Source organism: Mauremys mutica, chromosome 24, assembly GCF_020497125.1.
Source record: "Mauremys mutica isolate MM-2020 ecotype Southern chromosome 24, ASM2049712v1, whole genome shotgun sequence".
Lineage (NCBI taxonomy): Eukaryota > Metazoa > Chordata > Testudines > Geoemydidae > Mauremys > Mauremys mutica.
In genome coordinates this window covers 128,510-150,996 of record NC_059095.1, presented here as the reverse complement: position 1 = coordinate 150,996, position 22,487 = coordinate 128,510, and the positions used below count along the sequence as shown (strand labels likewise).

The following is a 22,487-nucleotide window of genomic DNA, read 5'->3' as shown; positions in this document are numbered from 1 at the left end:
ACGTCGGACCAATGACAGCGCTGTAACGCTGACTCTAGAGAGGGCGGAGGCACGTGTCTGAGCCCTTCGAATAGAAACCTTCCGCGCAGCGGCAGCGAGTGAGGGGGTCAGACCGACCCTGGCTTTCCTCTCCAGGCTGTAGTTCCGGTAGCCACAGAGAGGCGCATCGGCCGGACCGGAACCATAGAGAGCGGAGGGCAGAGACTCGCGGGACAGCGCGGTGGTGGGCGGGGCCTCGCCCCCGGGACAGGCTCTTGTCGTGCTGCATGACAGGAGGGACGCAGCGCCCCAGGGCCGGACCTGCGCTTCCCCCGCTGTGCCATAAGCCGTTTTAGGGGCGGAAACAGGTGTTCCTGCCACCCCGCGTGTTTGAGTGGCAGACACCGACCCACAGATGAACCTAGGTCAGCTCTGCTTTTGTTCACGAGCCTGCTCTTACCTACTTTTCCTTTTTACGCTCTCTAACCTTCACCCTTTTGTCCTGGCTGTGTCAATTAGTGAATTCTCCTTTCTCTGACAGGGATACTAGCCTAGTTAATGTCAGGAAGCAGTAGCTATAGTATTCCTTGATTTTAGCAAGACTTTTGCCACAGTCCCACATGACATTGCCAGAAGCAAACTAGGGAAATGCTCTTTACATTAAAATTACTATAAGGTGGGTGCACAACAAGCTGAAAGCCCATACTCAAAGCATAGTTAGGTTCACTCCCTCTGGCGCATCTGGCATTAGCCACTGCCAGTAGACAGGAGTCTGGGCTGGATGGACCATTGGTCTGACCTAGTGTGGCCATTCTTATGTTCTAACGCCCAAGTTTAATATTAATTGAGCAATATTTTAATTGTTTTCATAATTAAATATGTTAAGATTTTAACCACAAATGGCACTTAGTGTTCGTCCAAAACAGAATGAGGGGCTAAAGAACTGTAAATATAAATCAGTTCAGCAGGGTGAGGCTGATAACTGCCACTGTACCATCTAGGTGCCACTGTACCATTCCCCCTTGCATATGTAATCCAGTCACAGAAAAAAGGTGGTAAATAAGCATTTCTCATTTGTAGTTCTAGGTCTGTAGTTATTTTGAAGAATTACAAGCAGTTTAAGAAGGGTTTTAGGATGCAACAAGGAAATATTTAAGAATAATTCTACATGTAGACAAATGACAATCCCTTGAATTCATAAATGAAGTTTATTATGTAGGACACTGTCAAAGTTCTCCTTTCAAAGGAAAAAAGAGAAGAGGTATCTACCAGATAATCAGAATACACTAGATAAATTTCTCCAATAAGCATGAACTACCTTTAGCCCTGATCCTGCAGAGAGCTCTGCAAAGGATCCATATCCTTGCACCTGAGTGGAGGCTCAGGGCCTTTACTAGTAGTTCAGGAAGATGGCTGTGCTGTGAACATAGTTTTAAATGAACAATGAAAAAGTGCCAGAATGCACATGTTTATATAACATTAATAAAATATCCAACTTAGAGAGCAGAGATTTGCGCAGTCATTTCCTTTGAATAAAACGTCTACTTAGAATCCAAAACTGTGGAAGAGAAGACATTCACTTAGTCCAGCTAACTTTGGGAATGTCATAATGTTCAGTCAGAGCATCCAAGTGTCTGTTGAAATCCTAGGAGGAAAAAAAAAGTATTTTAAGATGTATATTACTGACATACCTGACCTTGCTATTTCCTCCACCATGTTTATACTTGTGCTAATGGTTTGATCTGGAATTGCCAACTGGTATAGTATACTGTCTGCCAGCACCAGATAAGAACATAAGAGCAGCCATACTGGGTCAGACCAATGGTCCATCTAGCCCAGTATTCTGTCTTCCAACAGTGGCCAATACCAAGTGCTTTAGAGGGAATGAACAGATGCTTCAGAGAAAGGGGCAAGAAACCCCACAATGGACAGTTATGGAACAGAATGCCCAGAAAGAAAGTTTCTACCTAATTTTCCATAAAGTGGTTGGCTTTTGACCTTGTATCAAGAAATCCTTATAGGTGGCTAATCCTTTATTGATCCTGGTAAAAACTCTTGACTTCAGTAAGTTGTGGTTGTGAGCTACACAGATTAATTTTCTTTTATCAGTTGTGAATGAAATTGAAAGGCAACAGATTTACTATTCCTCTTCTCCTGTATTTAAATTACATAAAAATAACACATTTATCTTTCTATACCACCTATTTTTATATACCTCACTAATATCCTTGTCTTCTCTCCAAAACAAGGACAATCCTAATCCTCCATTTTTCTCTTCATATACAAGTCTCTTAATGCTTCTATTTCTGCTGCTTGTCTCTAGAGCAGAGGCGGGAAAACTACAGCCCACATCCAGCCTGCAAAACCTTTTAATCTGGCCCTTGAGCTCCATTGCCCCACTCCAGCCGGGGAGCGGAGGCTTGCCCCGCTCTGCCCACACAGTGCTCCCATGTGTTCAAGACCTGTCTGACAGGCGTGAAGGCACGCATGTTACTCTGGCTGCACAACCCAAACACGCCTCATGCGCCGTCAGAGCCTAGAAAGTGCAAGCCCATGTGCCTGCTACTTGTTGGCTTAGGTGAGTGCTCAGTGGTGATTTTCAAAGCTGCGGGCTGTTGGGACCTATGTGGGAGATTTCTGAGAGCAGGAGGCTGGTGAATCTCAATGAGTTCCAATGACTGGAAGCTGACACCTGACAAATTCAGGCAAGAGAGAAAGGGCATGGAAAGGAGGTAAATTTGGTTTAATTATCAGAATACATTGTTATGATGGTATATTTATAATAGTAAATAAGATTTTATGTTTATTTCCACTAAAATGTATCTTTATTAAATAAAGTTTATTTGAATATCTCTGAATTGTTAATTTTGTGAGCATTCATGGCCCACCATATAATTTCCATAGTCAGATGTGGCCCTCAGGCCAAAAAGTTTGCCCACCCCTGCTCTAGAGCCTCTTCTGCATCTGCTATGTATTTTGAGATAGGATGACAGGGTGACAAGAACAGAACACAGTATTTCAGGTGAAGATGTGCCACTAGTTTCTATATTTTCAATCCTTCACTTTATATATACACACCAACCCAGATTACTTTTGCCCTTACTTAATAGTTAATTTAGAACCCAGCAATGGGTACCATATGCATTACACCTTGCATTTGTCAATACTGAATTCCATAGCCTATTCACCTATTCAACCTAAAACACCGTATCATCTTCAAGTTTTACCATCTCATTGTGCTCCCAAGCTAAGCAGGCTGCTGTATTTTGTACCAGTTTAAGTTTCTGGATCAATGTAATGTGCAAGCCTGTATAGAGGACACTGCAATAGTCAAATCTTCAGGTAACTAAATAAAGTCCATATCTGAAAATAACAGTAGTAGTCTTTAGGCCAAAGATGTGGAGCTGCCACAGCCAGGGAGAGGCACCTCTCCCCCAGCCCGGCCATGCTTCAGCAAGAGAGGACTAGGGGGAGTCCTCTGTCCCCATGACAGCCCCAGGGCAGCCTGCACCCCAAACCCATCATCCCTGGCCCCACCCCAGAGCCTTCACCCCCAGCCTGAGCTCCCTCCTGCACCCCAAATCCCTCATCCCCAGCCCCACCCCAGAGCTCACAACCCAGCCCCCCCCCACACGCTGAATCCCTTGGCCCTACCCCTGCCGCACATCATCTCCATACTGGTGCACATAACAACATTAATTCCACACATGAATGTAAAAAAATCAGAGGAAACATTGCTTACCTCAACTCTTTGTTTATGAGTTTTGGAGGCTTTCTTCAGTATTCTTTCCATTTGCTAAAAATTGAACATAGAAGCACAGTGCTGTGATACTTCATGTTTTGCATGTGTGAACGTAACACACTGAGTCTGCATTTCACAACTTAGATTCGATCTTTGCTTTGGGGCAAGCTACAAAAATATACTTTCGGCAAGTTTAAAGTAAAAGCAAGTTGCTCTTGGGCCAAACACGCCTCAGCCATTACCCTACCACCCCTGCCCGACCCCCAGCACCGCTCAGAAGGAGCTGGCCCCATACCCTTTTCTCTTGGGTCTTCTCATAGGCCAGCTGTGCAGGGGTCCGCTTGTCCAGAGCCCGCTTCTTCTCCTCCTCCTGCTTCTTACTGCTCACGATCTGCTCCACGATTTTGCTTTTGTCCTTAGCCGCCGCCTTCTTCTTCTTCCTGGAGCAAAACAGACCAGGCAGCTTCAGAGGCGAGGTCGAGGAGCGCCCCCCGACCAGTGACCGCCCCCCGAGGCCGGGGAGCCCCCCCGACCAGTGACCGCCCCCCGAGGCCGGGGAGCCCCCCCAACCAGTGCCCCCCCCACGAGGCCGGGAGCCCCCCGACCAGTGAGCCGCCCCCCTGAGGCCGGGAGCCCCACTGACAGACCCGGGCAGCTCACCGCTTCCCAAGCGCCGGGGCCGCGCCGCTCCCCTTCAGCCGCAGCGGCGCGCGCTGGACACTCTCATATTCCGCCATCCCGGGCCGCGGCCTAGGCCAGGCGCTTCCGGGTTACACACCGATGGGCGGGACTTCCTGCCGCGGGGCGGGGTCTCGTGCTCGGGAGTCGCCCAGTGCCCAGCCCCCGCCTCTTCCTTCGCTGCCAGGGCTGGCGCTGACCCCCCGGGAGCCGGGCCGAGCCAGGTGCGAGGGCTCTCGTTGTGCTGTCAGCAGCAGCAGCAGCCGCCCCGGGGGAGGGACGGGGCCTCTCCCCGGGATGCTCAGGAGTGTGGTGTGGTGCGGTGCGCGGGTGGCGGTTCCACGCTGAGCACCTGACCGTCACAACAGCTCCCCGCCGCGGGAAAAGCGCGCCCCGAGCCACACGGAGCTTTCTGTGGTGCGCAAGGGAGGAGAACCCGACACCCTCCTGGCGTCCCCTCACTGAGCCCCGCTGGGCAGCGGCGACCCCCACCGCATAGCGCGGGCGGGAGAGCTAAGAGCTAGGCCGCTGGGGGAGAGGAGCAGTTTCTTCTGCTTTAAAATCACTTTTGCCTCCTTACCAACGCAGGGCTGTTATAGCACTGAAATCATTCGGCTTTTACACTAACCTACGGCTGCCCCGTCTTTCGTTGGCCTCACTTTGTTAGAGCCAAGCAGAAACTAAAGTGCCAGCCTTTCCTTTTGTCCTGACAGTTGTCACCTCTCACAAGTTTATTGCAAGTTTCATAATATTTGGTAAAAAGCGACAAAGAGTCCTGTGACACCTTAGAGGCTAAGAGACTTAACAATACCCACGAAAGCTCATGCTCCAATATGTCTGGTAGTCTATAAGGTGCCACAGGCCTGTTTGTCACTTTTTACAGATCCAGACTAACACGGCTACCCCTCTGATACATAATATTTGGTGTTTTTCTTAACACCCCAGCTGTTGGAATCAGGAGGTAACATGAACATCTCAGCTTTAATTTTTGTAAGTAAGTTTCTAGCCCTGATGGTTGCAGGGAAAAAAGCTTGAAAACATGAAGCAAACGAACCCTAAAGGCTCAGAAACCAAAGGCAAATAAGAAAACCCCCAAACTTCATAAGGGCTGAAACTAGGAGTGCAGGGGATGTTGCAGCACCCCCTGACTTGAAGTGGTTTCCTTTATATGCAGGGTTTACAGTTCGGTTCAATGGCTCTCAGTGCCCCCACTATACACATTGTTCCAGTGCCCCTGCCAAACTTTTTTTTTCAAAATCTCATGATTTTGGGGCCTGACTCATGACTGTTGAATGCTTGAGGTTGGCAATACCTCAGTTGAAAGACACTAATTATGTAGAGATGCCAGCCATTTCCACTAGAATAAGAAGCGGGCACTGGACATTTTTGGGTCATGTAATCCAGATGTCAACACAGATTCACACATGAAAGTGTCAAGTGGAAACCAACTGGTGTGAGAAATGAGGAATAAGAGAAACCTTAAGAAGCAACCTTAGCAGTGAGGGCAGAATAGTCAATCTCAATACCACAGAGCAAATGGAAGGAAGCAGCAGTAAATTTCAGAGGAATGGTCTCTGCATTGTGTGCCAACATTGGCATGGGATGGATGTTTAAAAAAAAGAGAGAGAGAGAGAGAGATTGAGTACGGTATTGCTGCTGTACACAGTCAAAAATACAGTATAATAGCATATGATGCAGAATGTGTATTATAATGAACATCAGGAAAAGGACTCAGGACCATACATACTCACTGTGATTCTTTTTTAGTTGCTGACTGTTGAAGGAAGAAAGAGAGTTCCTAGCAGTCATTAGGTATGTGAATTGACTTGCTAGAAACATAAAACTAAAATCCACACTATCTAGTTCAGAGACAAGGGATAGAAATTGTGTTAGTTGTTTGTTAAATGCTGTAATATGAGTCTCTGCAGAGCCCACAGGGAGCAGGTGAATGATGCTGTATGAGAGTCTTATGTATTCAGACTAAAGATTTGATGAAATGCTCCTATTATGATTCTGAAATCCATGAAGCAGGGAAGGTGGTTACCTGATCCGCCTCTCTGTCTGAACCTCATTGTTGCAGCTTTTCATATCTCAATATTCAGCCTTCCTGTAAAGGTAACTTAAAGGGAAAGAGCAATGGGACAAGAATCAGGATTCAGAAACAGAAATGGGCAATAAACAAACCATTTTCACTCCAGAGCAGCTGGATGCGTATCAGGTAAGAACAAACAAAAGACAAATTAGACACTATGCAGGATAATGGCAGGTTGTTTTAAAGCAGTCTCCAGCACTTAGTTATATGGCACTAATCAGGACTATCAAATGGTATCCGAAGTCTTTAGAGTAAATGGTTTATGGCTGTTTAATACCCCTTTACCTTTTTTCATGTGAGAAGAAACTGTCAAACAATACTCTATAATTGTAAACAGAAAGTTTATAAAGCTTGGGCCAGCTTCATCATTAATGTAAATTCAGTGAAGTCAGTGTGTTTAGAACAGGAAAGATTTTGGGCCAGTGTGTGTTTAAAAACAAAACAAAGAAACAAAAAAATAATTCGCCACCACATTTTATATCTTTCCATATTTTACAGGACTGCACATTCTTTACAAGGAAAGAAATTCTGAGGTGCGTCTATATTTTTTTTCTGTAAAACTGTAAGGAGATTATAATAAAGTCAGGCCACTCATCTAGTGAGTTTAGTAATCTTTTTAATATGTTTTAAATAGGATTTAATACGGTGTCATTGTGATAGATAACAGCAGAGTATACACACACATGCACAAAAATCATGTTCAATGTCTTTAGTTAAGACAAAAATCTATAATTCAATTAACATGCCAGAGACACTTCTACCCAAAACACTATAACAAGTTACATCTAAGTATTTCACTAAATACTCTGCCAGAGGGCCCCATTCTCTACTACCTTGTTTTATAACAAGTGATACACAGAATATTGCTACCCTGGGCATATGCCATCTATTTGATTAAATATTTTCCCAGTAGTTCATGATCTTGTTCTATTGTCTTTATAGTGTAACCTAAGAAATATTTTAGTGCCATGCAGATTTAGTTTTTTTAATGGTAACTATAATTTCTTAGATTTATAGAAATTTGAGGTATAAAAATGTAATTAGAGCCTCTGTTTCATCTCTTTACAAATGCAGGATTGTTCTAGCTTTGAAATCATTCTGCTTTGACCCTGTAACATGCTCTTTTCCATGACTTTTGTTGGCTCGTTTTGTCTTTAAAATAGAGCAAAAGCTAAAGTGAAAGCTTTTAATTTTGTCCTGACAATGCAGTGCTGTCTCCAGAGCATCTATTGTTTTCTGTCACTTTTTACAGCTGCATTTGGGGAGAGGGATAGCTCAGTGGTTTGAGCATTAGCCTGCTAAACCCAGGGTTGTGAGTTCAACCCTTGAGGAGGCCACTTAGGGATCTGGGGCAAAAATTGGTCCTGCTAGTGAAGGCAGGGGGCTGGACTCAATGACCTTTCAAGGTCCCTTCCAGTTCTAGGAGATTGGTATATCTCCAACTATTACCTTTTATTACCTATTTATGATATTTTCCTGAGACTTTTTTGCAAGCCCCAAGTCCCATGAAACAAGATTAGGGATTAAATTATTTCACAAAAATGATTCCACAGTAATCATGCCAGCATCAAAGTAGACTAAAAGCTTTTGCTCAGACAACATGATGCCACCCACTGGGACTTTATATGTGAAAAAAAGTGTGGTGATATTTTGAAGACTGGTGCCCCATTGGAGCACAAGGCCTGGGTTAGCCCGAATCACTCATTTCCAGAAATTTTAGGACATCTTCCCAGTAAGTGGTACATATTGGCCAATTCATTTGATCTTTAGTCAACTGGGCACAAGAGGGTGAGGAGGAAGGGCTTAGTGATTTTTGTAATACATTATATGCCTCATTGGCTGAGAGATCAAGAGTCCTAATTGGCAACCTGAACCTGGTCTCCTAGTAGGGGACCAGACAGCAAGTGTGAAAAATCGGGACAGGGAGTGGGGGGTAATAGGAGCCTATATAAGAAGAAGCCCCAAATATTGGGACTGTCCCTATAAAATTGGGACATCTGGTCACCCTATCTCCTAGTGGTACCACAGTGTACTTTTGCAGGTTCTGGCACACAATAGTAGTGTATTCTGCTGATGTGGTGGACAACCCTTTGCATGGGGAAATCAGCTTTTGGTTCTCATTTACCATGCAGCAAATTAATCAGCAGAAACACTTCCAGCACCTGCCCCTTTCTTAGGATGTCACTGCACAACATCAATGTGCCAATTCCTTTGGAAAGTAGAGTGCCCTTCTACAGCAGACTGTGATCTCCTATTGCTGCCCACCCTGGTTTCCGTTTATGAGTGCTATGCAGCACAAAATGCAAATGAAGTGAATATCTGTAATAAATTAAACCTAAACTGTTTGTGTCTTTGTGTATTGAATAGAGGCCAAGACCATAATTATATCATGAATAAGAAATTTATTATTGATAGGAAACCCTTTAGAAAATTCTGTCCCATTGTTTGATACCATTTTCATTGGTGACAACTGTGAATGGTCGTCTCAGTCTAGTGCAAGAAAGGAAGTAAATAGCACTGAGAAAAATAAACACTTTTTGAGGTAATTTTATAGATCTTCTCCCTTTCTTAGCTCTGAATCCTAACAAAATCAGTGGGAGGTTTGGGTGGGGAACAAAATGCAGGATGAAGTCCCACATTTGAAGGTTACAACAAGCCCATTTTTTTAAACCTTAAAGCTGAGAAAAAAGGAAGGGAAATTTTAGAAGATATCTAAGGAAAGCCTAAGAGATTAGGGTAGAGGACACTCCTACCACTGGGTGGACTAGATGGTCCTGGAGGTGTTCTCTATTCCTAGTACCTGTGGGTTTTCTTGTTTGTTTTTGCAGGGGAAAAGGTCTGCTCATTTCAAAGGCAAGGTAGGCATGAAATATTTCCATTATTGCACCCCTGTTGCCGGCACAGAGGCCCGAGGCGACAGCAACAGTGGTTCGTTGCCCGGTGTGCTTCGCTTCCAATAAACACACCAAGGTGGAGAAGCAAAACCAAGGTTTATTTGAGCCCAAATCAGGTGCAAGGGAGACATAGCAATCTCAAATCCTGCACACACATACAAGCGGTTTTCCTCTCTTTATACATAACTTCAGCTAAGCATTCCCATCACCCCCCACACTCCTCCTCTCCCCCCACCTTTCATTCCCATGCAGCAAATACACTTTGCAATAGCAATTCCCTTAAGCAATTAAGTCATACTTGGCAAAAACCATTTTAGCTCGTTAGCAACTCTTCTGTGATCAGTTATCTGTACTTTCCCACCGTGGGGGCTACGTTCTCATGCATATAACTTTAATTACAGCACCTGCTTTCCGCCTGTCTTATTTAGTATTGGCTACATCTAGTATTAAGCAGCCTTGCTGCTGCCAGTAATTAGCACATAACACAAAAGGTTACAAAAGTTTAGTAAGGCTAACAAAAGCACTTTACATAAAGGTACTTTGGGTCACATAGGCCCAAAGCCATCCTCCCGAGTTACCTAGATTTATGCCTAGTGACACCAACACCCCATTCTTAATTCTCCTGAGATCTTTTGAAGATCACTTATTTGCATCACAGTGGTCCAGTCTGACCTTAAAAATCTATGAGTCATTATTATACCCAAAATGTTTAAAGTTGTGTGCCTTCATTTTGGCACCTAAATCCATATTTAAAACCACAATAAGAGGTCTTGACTTCAATGGGAGCTGGAATTAACTATTACTGAGAAGATTGTCTGTAAAATTCGTTTGTAAAATGTGGTGCAGTGCTTTACAGCTCTTTTCTAACCCAGCAGCTCTTCCCTCTCTCCTCTGCATCACCTTGTTCACTAGGAGGGGATCACTAAGAAGGGCTTCACTCAGAATTCATGGTCTCACAGAGCCATGAGCAGCATTTGCTCACATACATCCCGGTATGGATTATGCATGTTGATATGAGGCAGCTCTTTTGGCCATAAACTGGAGATACACTTGCCAAGTAAGGCAGCCTTCAAGCAGGGGGTACTAATGCCTGGGTGGCTAGCTGGGAAGCAGAGGTACATGGAAAAGGCTACTGGTGACTAATATCTTGAGAAGGACTTAAAAGACAAAAAGTGTGTGTGTGTGTGGCAGGGTTGTTTTGTTATTTTTTCTTTTGTTTTTAGTAAAAAGAACTTGGCCATCTCTTGCCTTTATTAACTTTCTCTATCCAGGGAACAACCTGCAGAAAACAAGGACTGTTCAAGAAACTAAAACACAGATTGAGGTGCCACTGCAGGCACAGAGGAAAAAACTGTGCAGAACACCTACAAGCTTCCCTTTCCCTTAGAATCCATCTGAGAAAAGCAGAGTAGAAGCGGACAAGAGCCCAGAGATCTGACCTAGTTTTGTTCCTAGGTTTAGTCAGATAGAGCTGTTGAACTGAGACAGGATTTGGCTTCATTTGCCCTTCTCTGACTCATGAAAAATAGAAATCTTTTCAATCTGACAAGGCACTGAGCCTGTTATATTGCTGCAATATGGGGGCAAACCCCATTTCAAGCACAGGGACTTGACCAGGGGAATTGTATAGGGATGAGGCTGGAGGAATCCTTTGCTAGAGGCTTCAGAGCAGCAGGAGAGCCATTCTGCAGCTTTTACAGCCATCTAAAGATTGCAGTGCTGTAGCTTCTATGCTAGTTAGATTCTCTCTCTTCAGGAAAGACAGGAAGGATAGTGCAGTAGCAGAGCCACCTCCTGCTCCCCCAACTGGCACCCCACCAGAAGGAGGCTCCTAGTATGAAGGGGCTGTGTATCCTCTGAGGGGATTCCAGCCTCCTAGCCTGCCTTCCCCAGTCAGCTGAACTGCATCAGGTGCACTGGAGGTCACACCAACTTTAGAGAGTAGGAAGATCAGGATTTGCTGTATGTGAATGGCCATTCTATCACTTACTAAGGCTGGCAACTGAATTAGTTTAATAAGAGACACAAAGGTACCATGTTCCTAGTTTGCTTGAGCTAAGTGTCCTCTTACCACATTGCATGGGACTCCTGAAGAAACAGCTGAAATTTCAATGCATTGCAAATATGTTTGCAGATCAGTGTCTGGAATCCTAAACTGCTGTCAAGGCAGATAGCTGCAACATTGACAATTTTCAGTTCTTAGTGATTCCTGCCATTCTGGCCAATTTCCTTATCAGCCTCTAAAACATTCATGAGCCAGCTGCATGACAGGTGGCAGCAGGGCCAGGTCCAGGGTTTTTGCCACCCCAAGCAGCAAAAAAAAAAAAAAAAAAAAAAGCCGCAATCTGCAGGAGCTCTACCACTGCTGCTTCAGTCTTCGGTGGCAATTTGGCAGCAGGTCCTTCGCTCCGAGAGTGAGTGAGGGACCCGCCGCCGAATTGCAGCCAAAGAGCTGGATGTGCCACCCCCTTCCCCATGGCCACCCCAAGCACCTGTTTGCTGGGCTGGTGCCTGGAGCCGGCCCTGGGTGACAGCCAACTGAGACTGTAAACTGTTTGGGGCAGAGTGTCTTTTTGTGCTGTTTGTACAGCACCTATCACAATTGTATCCTGGTTCATGACTGAGGCACCTAGCTGCTGTGGTAATACAAATAATAAATAATCAGGGAGGAGGCAAGGGGCTGGAGACAAAAGGGGGAACCTGGATCATATAGTAAAAAGGACTAGCTGGCTAGAAAGATTAGGGGTTGGGGATTAAGATAGGCAGGCCAAGGAAGGTGCATGAGAGTGTGAGGGAGCACGCTCTGGTCTCTCAAGATGAAAGTCCACAGTGAGTGTCAGCAAAGGGTGCCTGTGGTGGATATTGGGGGGGGGGTAGACAATTGTAGGCTGCTGGCTTAGAAGTAATAATCCAGATAGTTAGAAATACTGTTTTATGTTATTTTATTGTCTCCAGAGTGGAATTTTAGCTGGGTTAGTCTTAGAGCATCAAGAACTTTGAAGGCTGTTCCTCTCAGTAATACAATCATGTAAAAATGGCTGCTGATAGAGCGATGTCAGACTAGCAGAAGTAAGATGGAAACATAACTGAGGCAGTAGTAAATTACTAAATAACGTTAGAAAACTGCTTCTGTCATTCTGTTCCCCATAGTACAGCTGCCTAGTTCTTGAACAGACTTTTTCACCCCCTTCTTTTTTATGTAACACTGAAAATAACTTTTCTGGTTAATACATAATATAAGAAGTATATTTAATACTATGTTTCTCCCTTCATCAAGCATACTACGTGACATTTAAATGTAACCACCCTGCTAAATGATGTGAAGTATAAAGAGCAATATTGAAAAGACAAACATTGTTATTAGAGCCATGAGTATATTGAGCCCTAAATGAGCCTTTCCTTCCCTTTCCAGATTGTTTTACAGATACCGAGACCTGGCCCCACAGCTGGTCCCACTCAGCTACATAGATAAACCAGATGTGAAGCTTCCCTATGAACTCATTGGCAGCATGGCAGAGCTGAAGGTACAGTCCAAGAACACAGATGCTAGATGAGGAGCCACATTTCATTTTCCTCCTCTTCTGCTAAATAATTCATACTGTACTAATTACCAGGAGGCTGAAAGATATCTGAATCCTGGCTCCCTGGCAAATAGCTCTTTAATTCCAACATCCTTCTGGAAGCTTCCAGTAGTTGTCTTTGAAAACATTTTGAAGCACCAGGTAGAGTAGAGAAGGCTGAAGCTGGGCCTGCTGGTCTCTGAGTCAGCCTTAGTACATAAAAGAGTAGCAGAGCAATGGGGTGTTTGTCTGCCACACCTGGGTTAAAATAAAGAGGGGGCAAAACTGGAGCTGGGCTACTACTGAGTCCGTCAGATGCCTTGACATAAATCAGGGTGTGACATTGTGCAGTCTATATGGTTTTATAAAAATATGGTAATAAGTGAATATAATGTAACTGGAATATGCTTCATGCAAAAGGTCTCTTGTAAGGTATCATTACAAAGCTTATCATCTACTGAGAGTGATCATCCTAACTGTATAAACGTAGCACTCTCGTATCTGGGACTAGAAATATGAAATACAACTCTGAGGGCCTATTGTAATTATGCAAAGTGTGGGCCATTAATGGTGATTTGGAATCTTAATGGCTCCCATCAACCAGGATAATTGACTGGGGTTCTGTTTGCAAGCAGCCTTCCTGTGAGTCAAGCTGGGAGGAATGAAGGCTTGATCATGTCACATGAACTGGAATCCATCTTTAACCTGGTGCTTTTCCAGTGAGGGGGGGTGGAAACCCAGAGAGAGACAAAGGATTCCCGCCTTATGCAAAAGATATATAAAGGGGTGGAACAGAACAAATGGGGAGAAGCCATCATGAAGAATCCCCTAGCTACCACCTGAGCTGGAACAAGAGCTGTACCAGGGAAAAGAATTGTGCCCAGGCCTGAAAGGTGTCCGGTCTGAGGAAAAAAACTTACTGAAGCATCTCTGAGGGTGAGATTATCTGTATTCAGTTTGATTAGACATAGATTTGTGCATTTTATTTTATTTTGCTTGGTGACTTTGTTCTGTCTGTTACTACTTGGAACCACTTAAATCCTACTGTCTATATTTAATAAAATCCCTTTTTACTTAATTAATTCAGAGTATGTATTAATACCTGGGGGAGCAAACAACTGTGCATATCTCTCTATCAGTGTTATAGAGGGTGAACAATTTATGAGTTTACCCTGCATAAGCTTGGAGCGGACGGGAGTGTCTGGCTCAGCATGACAGGGTGCTGGAGTCCTGAGCTGGCCGGGAAAACAGGAGCAGAGGTAGTCTTGGCACATCAGTTGGCAGCTCCCGGGAGGTTTCTGTGACCAAACCCGTCACACAGGGGTTCTCCAACTGGGGGTTGGGACTCCTCAGGGGGTCATGAGGTTATTACATGGGGGGTTGTGAGCTGTCAGGCTCCACCCCAAACCCCGCTGTGCCTCCAGCATTTATAATGGTGTTAAATATATTAAAAAGTGTTTTTAATGGGGGGGGGTCGCACTCAGAGGCTTGCTATGTGAAAGGGGTCCCCAGTACAAAAGTCTGAGAACCCCTGATAAATGATAGTAAAGACTGACCCATTTTATCCTGCATCCCTGTTCCACAGGACAATCCATTCCGTCAACGGATAGCAGAAGTTTTCTCAGAGGATGGAGAGGGCAACATGACTTTAGATGACTTTTTGGACATGTTTTCAGTGCTGAGTGAAATGGCTCCCAGAGACCTCAAAGCTTACTATGCCTTTAAAATTTATGGTGAGTGAAACAGGCATAGATAGTAAAGTTTGGAGGTAATCCTGGTGCTGTATTTGACTCAAGGGTCCTTGATGCAAGAGCACTTCAGATGTGTACTGCAAACTGCCATCTCAGTTGGGTCTGTGACTGTGTATGTACTTTGGTACTGAGATGGCCCTCATCATCACAGCCAAGGAGGTCATCTCTCTTAAGGCAGGTCTACATCTACAACTCTGTGAAGAGTGAAGACTTCAGTGAAGACGCTACCCGCACCAATGGGTGAGCGTCTCATGTTGGTGTAGGTACTCTACCTCCCCAAGAGGCGGTAGCTATGTCAGCAGGAGAAGCCTTCCCATCGATGCAATGCTGTCTACAGCAGGGGGATGAGTGGGTGTTGGTACAACTATGTAGTTCAGAGGTGTGGATTTTCCATATGGCCGAGCAACATAGTTATACTGACATACATTCCTAATGTAGACCAAGCCTCAAACTTCTGTCGAGCTACCCTCAGTTATTGGAGGGTTCATAACAGAACCTAAAGAATTTGCTTTGAGAACTGACCATGGTGGTAATGCATAACCTCCATTTCAATAATTTGTTTGAATACACATAGTACTTATCCCATATAGGCCCTTTTGGAAACCTATACTAGTGTAGTGAAAATGTATTCCCTCCCCCAAGCCCTGGTCTCTCCAGAGACACAGTTATAGCAATATAAAAGTGCTTATAGCAGCATAACTTGTTCCCGTAAAAGAAGGGGAACAGCCATAATGGTATAAGTCAGCTTTATACCAGTATAAGTCTGTCCATATTAGTTGCTTGTGTATACTACCTCACAGTTTGGACTATAGGCATGTGAACAGCAATATGCATCAAAATTCTGTGCTGTAATTCCCCTGTGTGGCTGCTGCAGGCATGAACTAAAACATTAACATAATCCTCTTCAAACAGGGCTACTAGGAAACATTTATTGTTTGCGCCCACAATGTCCACACAGGGGAGTTACAGTGCAGGACTTTGGTGTGCAAGGTTGTGCACATCCCCGTAGGCTGAACTGCGGGACAGCGTACACATAACCCAAGGCTTTTACTATTTAACTGTATAAGAGTGTCTGGAAACAAACACACCCCTAATTGAAAGAGTTATACTGGTAAAAATTTAACTGTAGCCCAAGCCTGAGAAGGACATGTAGGTTCTATAAATTCTTCAACCAGCAGCACCTCGCCTTAGCAGTGACAAGGTTTTCTTTTCTCTATGGACTGTGTGACATTACCCAGTAATCGTTCGTGACCAGTAATCATGACCAAAACCAAGATTGATTAAAAACAGAGGAAATGGAATTAAAAGAAGCAGTTTGCTTAACATATCTATATTTGTTTAGCTTAACAAATCTTTGGCCTTTTTAGCTTAGTTACAGAGAAACCTACATATTATTAAAACAATTCTGTCCTTTGACTATTCTGGTCAACCTGTCATCAGTACTTGCTATCCAGTACCAACTAGTTTGCTATGTCTAGGACTTCTGGGTCCCTGACTGGCTTAACTGGCATGTTCAGATATGTACTTCCTGGCCATCCATGCATCTCACATGGTAGAGTACTTTAGCCCATCCACGTAAGATTTCAATAACATTTAACAGTGGTGTCTTTGACCAGAAATCCCATTGAGGGGGTGGGGAGTTAGGGAGGAGAGTGGAAGACAACATGACTCATTTCCTACTTACCTCTGGGAGTTCCCATCCACCAAGAATGTCTCCAATGCTGGTATGTCAAGAACCCCAGGGATTTCTCTCTTTAGATTAAATACAATGATCAAGTTTTGATCTTTTCCATGGTTCCTTTCTATAGTAGCTGGCTCTCATTCTGCTGCATATTCTGAGTTTCCATCTCTGCTGGATGCAGATAGCTAGGTTGTGACTTTTAAGTTTTTCTTACCATAAAACAAGTTGGCAGGTCCTACATCCTCTGGCACATACACATTTTTAATTAGTTTTGTCTTGCCATTTAATCATTTCTTGTTAGATTCTCTTGGTATTTCTCCTTCCCCTTTTAAAATTTTCTTTAATTAAGCACTTGAGTGGCTCTGATCTGGTTTTACTGGGATTGGAGGATGCAACTGATCAGAGTCTGACATCTGCTGGAGAATTCCTGGTGCTTCATCCAGAGCAGTTATTTTATCTCCAATCCTCATGACTGGAGGAAGCAGCATTTAGGAAAAAACTATTAGGCTGATTGGAAAAGTTCTGCCTGCCCCAATGCCAGTGGGGTCCTTTGAAAAGGGCAATTTTAAGAACAGGAGTTGTTTAGTCTTTCTTGTAATATTGTTTTCAGTTGAATTTTCTTTCGATTTCAACAAAAGCCCAACAATCTATTATGCAATACAAACAGAACAGCAAGTTCTGTTTTTGCACACTTAAGTGGAAGTGACTCCGCATGTGTAGGGTGAGGGAAGGAAATCAAACAGTTCCTTTAACTGTTCTTCATTATACATTTAGTTCATTAATATTAGTTTGCTTGTCTGATTATGGGGGGGGATTTTGTTAGGGGGTGAAGCTCAGGGCCGGATTAACCTGTGATTGAGTATGCAGAGCTTGTGGATGGGTGCCTGTCACAGTGTCACTTACACACTGGCACCTCCTGCTGGGTGTTTTGGGAATTAGCTCTATCCCAGCAGTGGCACCCTCAGTTGGTGGTAGTTCCCACCCTTGCCTCCACCTGCAGGCCCATTACAGCTTCTTTCTCTCACCATCTGCTTCATGGCACAGCCCTCTGGCTGTGTCACTATCTGACACAGCCCTCCAACAAGAATCCAGCCACTCCTCACAGTGGCTTGGCAGTCCACAGCCGGGCCACTCCTTCAGCAGCAGGTGTGGGTGTTTGGGGGGTGTGTCTAAATCCTGACAGCCCATCAGGGGCTCCCTGCAGCAAACTTACTGGCTCTGGTCTGTAGCTTCCTTTTATATGGACCGGCTGAGCCCTGATTGGCTGGTCCAGTGGCCACCCTAATTATCTACAGCCCTCACCCTAAATGGCTGCCTGCCCCTCAGCCTCCCTAGGCTGGTTTTAACTCTCTCAGGGCCAGTGCATGGCAGGGGCCCCGTTACAGTGCCTTTTAAGTAATTTTATAAATACAAATTAAAAATCGTGAGGAGTGTACAATTCTAAAATTCTATTTGGGAGTCCTATTATTCAGAGGTATTGGGATTTGGTAATGAATCACACACACAGCTTTTCACTGTGGGGCTGGCTGAGAGACATGTAGAGGACAGCTCTTGTAATTTTGAATTTATTAATTGTTTCCTTTGACAGATTTTAACAATGATGATTACATATGCAAATCAGACTTGGAGAAAACTGTTAACAAACTGACCAGAAATGAACTTACCCCAGAGGAGGTTTGTCTTGTATGTGATAAGGTGATTGATGAAGCTGATCAAGACAATGATGGCAGACTCTCTGTGGAAGATTTTCAGCACATGATAGTAGGAGCTCCTGATTTCCTCAGGTAACAGTAAAAACTTCCCTGTCTGACATTCAGTGCCACTATTCCCAACCTTAACCATTCAAAAAACATGAGTCAACCCCCATCTCCCCAAATTAACAAGATTAAAAAATGCTTTGGGTTTTTATTTGTTTTGTTTATTGAACTGCAGACCATGTTTTACAACTTTTCTCCACACCCAGAAGTGCTAGAAACTTGCTTTAAAAAATATATATATATATATATATATATGAGAGAGAGAGAGATTCTCACAATCTCATGACTCCAGGAGATGAGATTTACCAAATACTGAGAGACTCATGATAGATTTGGAAGAGTTGGCAACAATCCAATGGAAACAGTCTTATAATTAAAAATTCTTTAATTTTATCATAAGATTCTTCAAACTTCAGCATTTTAAATTCTTATCCCCAAACCAGAAAATAAAATTAAGTGTGCCCAAGTTAAGGATGACTGGATCTCTGTCACACAATACATTGAATTACCGTTCATAAATATTACTATTCAGCATACACTCAATTATACTTTTCTCTCCAGACTCAGTTTTTGACTTCTGTCTTATACTATGAAGTGTTTCAGTTACACAAGAATACCAGATACCAAAAAAATGTGTCTATGAAATAATCGACTTGCAACACAGTCCTAGCATTTGGCTTTCAGCTGTTAGTTTATTCAGCCTTAGTGAAGTGTTTTTAGATCTACACATGAAAAGCCACACAAGTGATTTTTTTTTTTTTTTTTGTAAATAGTACATTTCACATTCGAATCTGAATCTGGTGAAAGAGAGAGATGAGAACTGCATCTTGAGTCTGCAATATGTCATTACCTTTTGCTTGAGGTTACTGTTCATATGAAAGAGATAAATAAAGAGGACCAAATAAGGATTTTCAGACACTGAAGAGCAAGTCAGAAAAGTCTTGTTTTCTCTCGTTTAAATCTTAAGATACAAAGGGAAATCCTGATGAATTGTAATTTAGCAGAAGTGTTTTTTTGGCCAATAAAATATTTTTTAAAAAAGTCTTGTTTTGATTTACAGCCTGAGCAGATCTGATCTGTAATGCAGTAATGGAGAATACATGCAGCACAACATGCTGTCATTTTCAGAAGAAACTATTTTTTGTAGTTCAGAGTGAGTCACGCCCTAAAAAGAACGTACAAAAAAATATACACCTCTACCCCGATATAATACGGTCCTCGGGAGCCAAAAAATCTTACTGCTCTATAGGTGAGACAGCATTATATTGAACTTACTTTGGCCTCCCTGCTCCTTGTCCCCTGACCGCCCCCTCCAGAGACCCCCATCCCTAATCACCCCCAGGACTCCACCCCCTACCCAACGCTCCTGTTCCCTGTCCCCTATCCACACTCTCCTCCACCTGACAGGCACTCAGCAGCAGCGGTGGGAAGCGGAGAAGCCAGGCCCCAGCCCACTCCACTCCACAAGCTCCTGGCCACGACGCTGCACTTCCTGCTGGTGAATGCAGGGAGGTTGGGGAAAAGACACCCACCCCATACTCACCTGCAGCAGGAAGCAGAGCACCACAGCTGGGAGCTGGCGGAGTGGAGTGGGCTGGGCTGCTCCGCTTCCGCCGCTGCCAGTGAGTGCGGGGAGGTTGGGGAAAGGACGGCCCCCATACTCACCTGCAGCAGGAAGCAGAGCGCTGCGGCCCCAGCCATGAGTGCGGGGGGTGGGGAAAGGTCCTTCACTCACCTGCAGCAGAGGAAGCAGAGCAGCCCATCCCCAGCCTGCTCCACTCCACCAGCTCCCAGCCGTGCGCTCCGCTTCCCACTGCAGGTGTGTCCTTTCCCCAATCTCCCCGCACTTACTGGTGGTGAGAAGCAGAGCGCTGTGGCTAGGAGCTGATGCTTTACCGTGTTGTATGCAAACCCGTGTTATAGTGGGTCACATTATATCAGGGTCTCCAATTATTACCTTTGGGGGAGGGATAGCTCAGTGGTTTGAGCATTGGCCTGCTAAACCCAGGGTTGAGTTCAATCCTTGAGGGGGCCATTTAGGGATGTGGGGCAAAATCAGTCCTTGGTCCTGCTTGTGAAGGCAGGGGGCTGGACTTGATGACCTTTCAAGGTCCCTTCCAGTTCTAGGGGATTGGTATGTCTCCAATTATTAGGGTAAAGGTGTAAAACTTTCCAGCAATGTGTTAGGCAAATACAGTATCCTACCTGGTACACTACTATCAAGTCTTTAACTGACTATTTCACTTTAAAAGCTATCCTTTAGTTTTTTCTAGTGCTAGAGAAATCCTCCAAGATTAAGTGGAATTGCTCCACAGATGCTGCTGAAGGTTAACGCTTTAAGATATTACAAAAAAAAAATATATATATATAGAGAGAGAGAGAGAGAGAACACGAATTTGTATTTTTTATTGTATCTAAAGGTAAACTCAATCTTAATCCATGATCCTCCTTAAATATCCTAGTATATTCTTCCTAATCCATTATAGATTGTACTGTTGTTTTACAGATTGTTTTCCATCAGTTTTGATGTTTTCTCCATTTATAGCTCAATTCAGATTGTTCTATCAATAGTTTGTTTTGTTTGCATGTTGTAAATACAAAAAGCTTTAAACAAGAACTTGAAATTGGATAGATTTAATATCTGTAATTAGACTACCTTACTTACTAGACCTATTTGACTCAGACTTCATTTCTTCTGTAACTGGAGCATAAAGTCCATTCAAACTGCAGCTAGGACGATCAGTTTGTGTTGAAGAAGGTTCTTTGTCACTAATGTTGAAGGATCATTTGGATGCCACTGTCCTGGGTGGGAGTGGGGGAGCTTCCTGATCTGATGGAAGATTAAGTTGCATTGTTGTTCTGTTTCCTGGAATAGTTTGCTGTGCTAGCGTGGATCCTGAAATGCAGCCGCTGGTTTCAGTCAGATTCTCAGGGAGCAAAGCCACTAAGAGATTTGCACAACTCGTATCATTATTTAAAAGAACTGTGTGAGAAAACAATTCTTCATAATCAATATTTTAATCACTCTCCTGAAAAGAAAAAAATAGACAACAGTGAATAAGACTATGAACAGGACCCTACGTGCTCTGTGACCTGCAGAATATGTCAAGGAACCTGAGCCTGGAATCTGTGGTGTTCTAGTGCAGCAGACTGAAAATTTGGTCTTTGCTTCAGATATATGTGTAAATGGATTTTTTTTTAACTGAATTATGTGTGAAAATGAGTAATTCAATTGGAACAACCTTCTTGTGTTATTTAATTTGGTATTAAATTTCATTCATTTAAAAATGCAAGGACAGGGTAAATTTTTGATGTGCTGCAAAATTTTGTATTGAAAATGCTTAGTTGCATCACAGAAGTTGTCAGGAGTGAAGCTGGGGGTTTTGGGAGCTGGTTAGGGGACAGCTGGGGAATTATGGAAGGTTTTGATAAACATTGTTGAGATGAATGGGGCAGTTCACATCCCCCGTAGAGCTACTGGTTCAGCCTGTCCGTAGATGAAGGCAGACATCACTGCATTTATTACAATTGCTTCTCATTTTTTTTAATTAAAAAAAGTTATTCTGGAGGACAATTCCATGGCAAATTCCATTGCTACAGCATCACTGAATACTGGGGACTCTGAATATAAATAATGGCTCAAGTTAACATTAGAAAATGAAAGCAGGGATGCAGCCTGGAATGCCGAGCACCACATACTAGCTCATTTTTTCATTAATAAAACAATTTTAAAAGCCTGTCTGAGGGATCAGGGGAGGGGAATTCCTGGTCCTGCATCTATTTTCAAGCTCTATTTCTGTATCCAGTCTTTGCTACTGCAGGTCTGTGATTTCTCAGCACTCAACAGCCTTCCTGTACGTCACTTATAGTTTCCAGAGAGGCTGACTCAGAACAAAGTTATCTAGGATTTTAATAAGCATCAACCACACATTAGTAGCATCACCTATATCACCCAGCAAGAGGCACTGTATGATTACTGAAAGCTGCAACAATATCATTTCTTCCTTATGTTCACAGACCCAGGAGCAGTTTATATTGTTTCTGCACCATAAGTAAAATACAGTTACAGTACTCTACTGTAGGGCAAAAACAAAAGATGAGGCACATTCCTACTTGACTTACCTATCCACGTAGTTGGATTAACAGTTCAGTGTAAGGTCTGATGGAACTATGTTTATGAAAGTTCACCAAGTCTTCCAATGTCTTATATTTTGTAATCTTTCCTGAAATAATGAATCATCCATTATTTAACTCCTCAGTGAGGAAGCGTGGACAGGGCACTAGAAGAAAATGGATAAAGATATTATCATCACAAATAGAGTTTTTGATTTGTTGCATTAGAGCCCAGGAGAA

At 43.6% G+C, this 22,487-nt stretch overlaps 2 protein-coding genes across 8 annotated transcripts; one reads left to right on the top strand and one right to left on the bottom strand.

Moving 5' to 3' along the window:
• Window positions 1-1,168: 1,168 nt before the first annotated feature.
• FAM32A (family with sequence similarity 32 member A) lies at window positions 1,169-4,542 on the bottom strand. Its single transcript, XM_044998579.1, has 4 exons — window positions 4,382-4,542; window positions 4,017-4,161; window positions 3,722-3,775; window positions 1,169-1,624 (listed from the first exon to the last, which is right to left on the bottom strand). The coding sequence occupies exons 1-4, from the start codon at window positions 4,456-4,458 to the stop codon at window positions 1,556-1,558; spliced, it is 345 nt and encodes a 114-aa protein (XP_044854514.1). The 5' UTR covers window positions 4,459-4,542; the 3' UTR covers window positions 1,169-1,555.
• CIB3 (calcium and integrin binding family member 3) lies at window positions 4,373-22,274 on the top strand. 7 transcript variants are annotated; one of them, XR_006575207.1, is made up of 10 exons: window positions 4,442-4,623; window positions 6,167-6,211; window positions 6,480-6,617; window positions 6,990-7,024; window positions 9,320-9,349; window positions 12,798-12,909; window positions 14,531-14,678; window positions 17,966-18,161; window positions 18,908-19,383; window positions 21,010-22,274. XR_006575207.1 is itself a non-coding variant. In XM_044998575.1 (9 exons), the coding sequence occupies exons 3-9, from the start codon at window positions 6,567-6,569 to the stop codon at window positions 21,020-21,022; spliced, it is 585 nt and encodes a 194-aa protein (XP_044854510.1). In that variant the 5' UTR covers window positions 4,373-4,623; window positions 6,167-6,211; window positions 6,480-6,566; the 3' UTR covers window positions 21,023-22,274. The 7 variants fall into 7 exon arrangements, 6 of the variants coding, with proteins under 6 accessions (XP_044854510.1, XP_044854508.1, XP_044854507.1 ...); XM_044998575.1 differs by lacking the exon at window positions 18,908-19,383 and having other exon boundaries at window positions 4,373-4,623; XM_044998573.1 differs by lacking the exon at window positions 21,010-22,274 and having other exon boundaries at window positions 6,502-6,617; window positions 18,908-19,586.
• Window positions 22,275-22,487: the final 213 nt, after the last annotated feature.